The sequence below is a fragment of the Lissotriton helveticus genome, chromosome 4_1, assembly GCF_964261635.1.
Source record: "Lissotriton helveticus chromosome 4_1, aLisHel1.1, whole genome shotgun sequence".
Taxonomy (NCBI): Eukaryota; Metazoa; Chordata; class Amphibia; order Caudata; family Salamandridae; genus Lissotriton; species Lissotriton helveticus.
The window spans coordinates 77932047-77940046 of NC_136063.1; the positions used below are offsets into that span (position 1 = coordinate 77932047).

Below are 8000 nucleotides of genomic sequence, written 5' to 3' on the forward strand. Positions count from 1 at the left end.
CCAGTTTACCCAGGAGCTTGGCAGGGCAGGGGTCAAGCGGAGACCCAGATTTTAAATTGCCCATAAGCGCTAGAGAAGCTGAGGCTGGCAGAGATGGAAATTCAGCCAATAAAGCGCCCTGCGCAACTGGGGGAGGCGAGCCCGCCTCGGGCATCGGCAATGTAACCGGTTCACTCGATAGAAAGGAGTCTTGGATGAGTTTGATCTTGCCTGTAAAAAAACACGCAAGATCCGCCGCCCAAGATTCTACGGGCCCCTCTTCCGAAGCAGTAGTCCGAGGAGAGATGAATTCTCGAACGATGGTAAAGATCTCCTTACTGGAGTTCGAAGCTGCTTCAAAACAAACTAAAGTAACCAAATTTCCCGCAATGGCAATCGAGGATGGCCTGATCCAACAAGCAAACAACATTTTGCATCCGCCTGCACCATCGGCTTCTCCCATCAAGGAAATCAAACGGGCAAGTCTAAAAAGCCTGATGACCGTTTCAGGGACAATAATTGCCGTAAGTATGAACACAAACATGTCATCATGTCAACTAAAAAAAAATATTGTCTCGCATTTGAAAAGTTGGACTTATTAGTATTGTAAATGACATATCTTATGTATTTTTTACTTTTTTAAATTGCAAGTCTAAATAGCACACCTATGTCATGTGACAGGCAGACCTGCCCTTAGGGCAGGTATGCTTGCCACATGGCACCTGTGCCTTTTTTGGGGGTGCCAGAGGGTGTCAAAGTGACACCCCCTGCACCCTTCTGAATTCTTTAATTACCGATTCGGTAAATACCAAATCGATAATGCCTAATCATTCCTATGGGCTTCAAAGCCCATAGGAATGAATGGGCATTACCTATTCGGTATTTACCGATTCGGTATTTAAAGAATTGTTAAGGATTCGGTACGAATACAGATGTTGGGACCTACATACCATTTACCGATTTTTAAATACCGAATCGGTAGTATTCGGTATTTCAAAATAGGTAAATGGGATTTACCTACATCGGGCCCTTAGTAACTTCACTAACAAGCTCAAAAAAGGTTGCATTATACACTCTTTCACACTATGTAGAAAGTAAGAGTTTTGGGAAATATAATAGGCCAGTGCTTTGGGGTATACTACAAATTCAAGTACTCTCCACAAAGCCATTTTTTACAAAAATTTATGCAATATGGTAGAAAGGATGTTCATTTGGGTCGTGAAATCTAATACATTATATTGCCATTCATACAACGCACTACTACTATGTGTTTTTACTGTCACTATTTTATAGAATTGCTCTTTTTGGGTTTACCAAAAGAACGCAAAGACTGTCTTTACATCAATGCCTCACCCTCAGTCACCCTCACTCACCCTCAACACCCCACCCTCACTCTCCCTCAACACCTCATCCTCAACAATTCACCCTTAATGCCTCACTCACCCTCAATCTCACTCACCCTCAATCACCCTCAACACCTCCTCCTCACTCACCCTCAATCACCCTCACTAGCCCTCAACACCTCACACTCAAAAACTCTACACTTCTCCCTCAACTACTCACTCACCCTCACTCTCACTCAACACCTCAACACCTCAGCCTCACCCTCAACATCAATCACTCACCCTCACTCACCCTCATCATTACTCACCCTCAACTTCTCACCCTCACTCACCCTCAACACCTCACCCTCACTCACCCTCAACACCTCACCCTCAACAATTCCCCCTTAATGCCTCACTCACCCTCAATCTCACTCACCCTCAATCACCCTCAACACCTCCCACTCACTCACCCTCACTCACCCTCACTAGCCCTCAACACCTCCCCCTCAAAAAGTCAACACTTCTCCCTCAACTCCTCAGTCACCCTCACTCTCACTCAACACCTCAACACCTCAGCCTCACTCTCAACACCTCACCCTCACTCAATCACCCTCACTCACCCACACTCACACTCATCCTTACTCACCCTCAACTTTTCACCCTCAATCTCTCACCCTCAACACTCCCTCACTCTCACTCACCCTAAACACCTCACCCTAACTCAGCCTCACTCACACTCACCCTCACGTAACACCTCATCCTCACTCATCCTCACTCACCCTCAACCCCACCCTCACTCACCCTAACCCTCACTCACCCTCAACACCTCACCCTCAATCACTCACCCTCACCCTCACTCATGTCATCATATGTACTAAAAAAATGCATAGTTGCCTTACACACACAGTACACCCAAGCAGCGGTGCACGCACTACCAATCCTTCTGTTATGCCACATCTCGCAGCTTAGATTCCTTCGCTCTTTCTTCTAACTCTCCACGTTTCTGCCTGTTTCACTCTCTCTTCCAACTCTCACCCCCCTCTCCATTTACTTACACAAATCTCGCAGATACCCCAAGCAGCGGTGCACGCACTACCAATCCTTCTGTTATGCCACATCTCGCAGCTTAGATTCCTTCGCTCTTTCTTCTAACTCTCCACGTTTCTGACTGTTTCACTCTCTCTTTCAACTCTCAACCCCCTCTCCATTTACTTACACAAATCTCGCAGATACCCCAAGCAGCGGTGCACGCACTACCAATCCTTCTGTTATGCCACATCTCGCAGCTTAGATTCCTTCGCTCTTTCTTCTAACTCTCCACGTTTCTGCCTGTTTCACTCTCTCTTCCAACTCTCACCCCCCGCTCAATTTACTTACACAAAGCTCGCAGATACCACAAGCAGCGGTGCACGCACTACCAATCCTTCTGTTATGCCACATCTCGCAGCTTAGATTCCTTCGCTCTTTCTTCTAACTCTACACGTTTCTGCCTGTTTCACTCTCTCTTTTAACTCTCACCCCCCTCTCCATTTACTTACACAAATCTCGCAGATACCCCAAGCAGCGGTGCACGCACTACCAATCCTTCTGTTATGCCACATCTCGCAGCTTAGATTCCTTCGCTCTTTCTTCTAACTCTCCACGTTTCTGCCTGTTTCACTCTCTCTTCCAACTCTCACCCCCCTCTCCATTTACTTACACAAATCTCGCAGATACCCCAAGCAGCGGTGCACGCACTACCAATCCTTCCGTTATGCCACATCTCGCAGCTTAGATTCCTTCGCTCTTTCTTCTAACTCTCCACGTTTCTGCCTGTTTCACTCTCTCTTCCAACTCTCACCCCCCTCTCCATTTACTTACACAAATCTCGCAGATACCCCAAGCAGCGGTGCACGCACTACCAATCCTTCCGTTATGCCAGATCTCACAATCTTCCATCACACACGGAGCTGGTACAGCACAGGCAACGGCAATGCAAGCTTCACTCAAACACGGAGCAGGTACAGCACAGGCAACAGCAGTGCAAGCTTCCCTTACACATGGAACAGGTACAGCACCGACAGCAGCAGTGCAATCTTCCCTCACACATAGATCAGGTACAGCACAGGCGGCAGCAGTGCAAGCTTCCCTCACACACAGAGCAGGTACAGCACAGGCAGCAGCAGTGCAAGCTTCCCTCACACATAGATCAGGTACAGCACAGGCGGCAGCAGTGCAAGCTTCCCTTACACATGCAACAGGTACAGCACCGACAGCAGCAGTGCAAGCTTCCATCACACACGGAGCAGGTATAGCACAGGCAACGGCAATGCAAGCTTCACTCAAACACGGAGCAGGTACAGCACAGGCAACAGCAGTGCAAGCTTCCCTTACACATGGAACAGGTACAGCACCGACAGCAGCAGTGCAAGCTTCCCTCACACATACATCAGGTACAGCACAGGCAGCAGCAGTGCAAGCTTCCATCACACACGGAGCAGGTACAGCACAGGCAACGGCAATGCAAGCTTCACTCAAACACGGAGCAGGTACAGCACAGCCAACAGCAGTGCAAGCTTCCCTTACACATGGAACAGGTACAGCACCGACAGCAGCAGTGCAAGCTTCCCTCACACATAGATCAGGTACAGCACAGGCGGCAGCAGTGCAAGCTTCCCTCACACACGGAGCAGGTACAGCACAGCCAACAGCAGTGCAATCTTCCCTTACACATGGAACAGGTACAGCACCGACAGCAGCAGTGCAAGCTTCCCTCACACACAGATCAGGTACACCACAGGCAGCAGCAGTGCAAGCTTCCCTCACACATAGATCAGGTACAGCACAGGCGGCAGCAGTGCAAGCTTCCCTTACACATGGAACAGGTACACCACCGACAGCAGCAGTGCAAGCTTCCCTCACACACCGTCACACACCCTCAGCTTCACACACCCTCACTCACCCTCACACACACACACACACACACACATACAACAACAAAAAGAAGAATAGAAATAAACTATCCTAATCCACACTCTAACTCCTAGATTGAAATCCTGAGTCCTAATTCACCCTACAAATACACTCTTTCACTCTATGTAGAAAGTACGCGTTTTGAAAACTATAATATGCCAGCGCTTTGCTGTATACTACAAATACAAGTACTCTCTACAAAGCCATTTTTTGCAATAAATATTGCTATCATTTAGGAAGGATGTTCATTTGGGTCGCTAAATATAATACATTATATGGCCATTCATACAACGCACTAATAATATGTGTTTTTACAGTCACTATTTTATACAATGCTTACTTTTTCTTTAGGAAGAGAACGCAAACACTGTGTTTACCTCAATGCCTCACCCTTAGTCACCCTCACTCATCCTCATAACGTCACCCTGACTCACCCTCAACACCTCACCCTCAACACTTCAGCCTCAACGCCTCACTCACCCTCAATCTCACTCACCCTCAATCACACTAAACTCCTCACCCTAACTCACCCTCACTAGCCATCAACACCTCCCCCTCAAAAACTTTACCCTTCTCCCTCAACTCCTCAGTCAACCTCACTCTCACTCAACACCTCAGCCTCACCCTCAGCCTCACCCTCACTCACCCTCAACACCTCACCCTCACTCAATCACTCACCCTCACTCACCCACACTCCCCCTCATCCTTACTCACCCTCAACTTCTCAACATCAATCACCCTCAATGTCTCACCCTCAACTCCTCCCCCTAAATGACACTCACTCAGCCTCACTCACACTCACCCTCATCCTTACTCACCCTCAACTTCTCACCCTCACTCACCTTCAATCTCTCACCCTCACCCTCTCACCCTCACTCACCCTCACTCACCCTCACTTACATTCACCCTCACACTCACGTAACACCTCATCCTCACTCACCCTCACTCACCATCAACTCCTCACCCTCACTCACTATCAACACCTCACACTCAATAACTCACCCTCACCCTCACTCATGTCATCATGTCTACTTAAAAAATGCATAGTTGACTTACACACACATTACACCTTTAGTAACTTCAATAACTAACTCAAAAAAATTAGATTTATACACTCTTCACACATAGTAGCAAGTATGACTTTTGAAAACTATAAGATGGCAGTGCTTTGGTGTATACTACAAACACAAGTACTCTCTACAAAGCCATTTTTTCAAATAAACAATTCAATCTTTTAGAAAGGATGTTCATTTGGGTCGTTAAATGTGATACATTATATTGCCTTTCATACAAGGCACTAGTAATATGTGTTTTTACAGTCACTATTTAATAGAATGCTTTCTTTTTGTGTAGGAAGAGGATGCAAAGACTGTGTTTATCAATGGGCAAGATACCCCACTCAAATCGATTACAATAAAAGATGCAACTGATGATATAAAAGTGACACTGTGGAGAGAAGCGTCACTATTTAAAATACATCTTGGGAAATATGTTACCCTGACTCACGTCACTGTACATGAATTCAATTGCCAAAAAATATTGAATACAACGCGCCATAGCAAAATGGAGGTAAGCACAACAAACAAAACTTTTGGCAATTATCTCTTCTCAGCCACTCTTGGACTTTCACCCAGTCTTGCCCTTTCACCCACTCTGCCCCTTGCACCCACTCTGGACCTTTTACATTTCACCCACTTGGGACCTTTCACCCACTCGGGAGCTTTCACCCACTCGGGAACTTTCACCCACTCGGGACCTTTCAACAACTCTGGCCCTTTCACACACTCTAGGCCTATCACCCACTCTAGACTTATCACCCACTCTAGACTTATCACCCACTCTAGACTTATCACCCACTCTAGACCTATCACCCACTCTCGACCTATCACCCACTCAAACCCTATCAACAACAGGGACCCTTTCACCTACTCAGTCCATTTCACCCAATGTGGCACTTTCAACCACTCTGTTCCTTTCACCCACTATAGGCCTTACACAAAACATAAAGTATACAAATTTAAAAACTAATTGTTGCTTTTGTTTTCTCTCAACAGGTAACAGCCCCACCAGAGGAAAAGATGGACATTCTAATTTATGGTGTTGAAAGCTCTACAGAGCAAAATAGTATTATCACAATAAAAGTGACAAACACAGACGAATATCAATCTATGCCCATCGAAAACCAGATCTTAATTAAATGGTTTATGTTAGATGAGGAAGTTGACAACATCGGAGATGCCCTTGTCCATTTTTTGCCACAAACTTTTGAAGTTGTCTTTTGTAATGGCCAAATCATAAAGATTCTGAAAGAAAAAGACGATGAAATATGTTCTGACTAAATTTTGCATGTTGCCAGGATATCTTATTTTTGTACAAAGTTAAACAATAAATATTTGTTTTTTTTTAAAAAAAAATAAAAAAGTGTGGGATACAAATTTTACAACTTCTATGGTATTTTTTGCTATACAAAAGGCAAATTATAAGTAATACACTCAATTTATACAACATAGTCACACCCACATACAACATTCAGCCTATCCATTTGACATTACAAACACATATACAAAATACACATACTTTGTAGCTTGCACGCACTACAGTAGTATGTATGAATGAGACTGTTGTTGTGCTAAATACGCCTGTGCTGGTGCCGAGTTATGCTGTGTTGTTGCTCAATGTTACTGTGGGGGGGCCGAATGATAAGGTGGTATTGCTGCGTGTTGCATTGGTGGACATCACAAATTAGGTTGTTGGGAGAATTGCAACTGTTGTTGGGATGAGTTATGCTGTGGTGGTAATAGTTGAACACTAACAAACCACAACTCATCATCAACACATCACAACAACAGCATTAGGAAGCACCACACTAACATCACTCATCAACACACCAACATCACTCTACACCACCACAACAGCATCATTCTACAACAACAACATACAAAAACACAAACACACTTCACATTAAAATAACTATTCACACATGCAAAACACTCACATTTGCCAATCACACCCTCACTCACACTCACTCAGCCTCAACTCATCACCCACCCTCAATTACACTCACTCACCCTCAACACCTCACCCTCACTCTCCCTCAACACCTCACCCTCACTCACCCTCAACACATCACCATCACCCTCACCCACCTTCACTCACCATCAACACCTCACCCTCACTCACCCTCACTCACCCTCAACACCGCACCCTCAAACTCTCAATCACCCTCACTCTCAACACCTCTCCCTCACTCACCCTCAACGCCTCAACCTCACTCACCTTCAGCCCCTCACCACCTCACCCTCAATCACCGTCATCCTCACTCACACTCAAGACTTCATCCTCACTCACCCTCAACACATCTGCCTCAATTACCCTCAACCACACTTACCCTCAACACACTATCACACTAAAACAACACACAAACACTTACCACCACTTCACCACTTCACTCACCCTCAACACCTCACCCTTAAACTCTCACTCAAACTCACTCTCACTCATCCTCAATAACATACAACACCTCAACCACACTCAGCCTCAAATCCTCAATAACACTCAGCCCCTCACCCTCACTCACCCTCAACACCTCACCCTCAATTACACTCAACACCTCACCCCCACTCACCCTCACTCATCCTCACTCACCCTCACTCACCGTCAACACACTATCACACTACAACAACAAACAAATACATACCACCACAGCAACACTTCACTCACCCTCAACACCTCACCCTTAACTCC

The 8000-nt window shown here is 45.8% G+C and overlaps 1 protein-coding gene across 1 annotated transcript; it reads left to right on the top strand.

The window, feature by feature from the left end:
• Positions 1 to 299: 299 nt before the first annotated feature.
• On the top strand, positions 300 to 6624 carry LOC144827879 (uncharacterized). The gene is made up of 3 exons (XM_078686044.1): positions 300 to 503; positions 5610 to 5825; positions 6311 to 6624. The coding sequence occupies exons 1-3, from the start codon at positions 300 to 302 to the stop codon at positions 6593 to 6595; spliced, it is 705 nt and encodes a 234-aa protein (XP_078542170.1). The 3' UTR covers positions 6596 to 6624.
• Positions 6625 to 8000: the final 1376 nt, after the last annotated feature.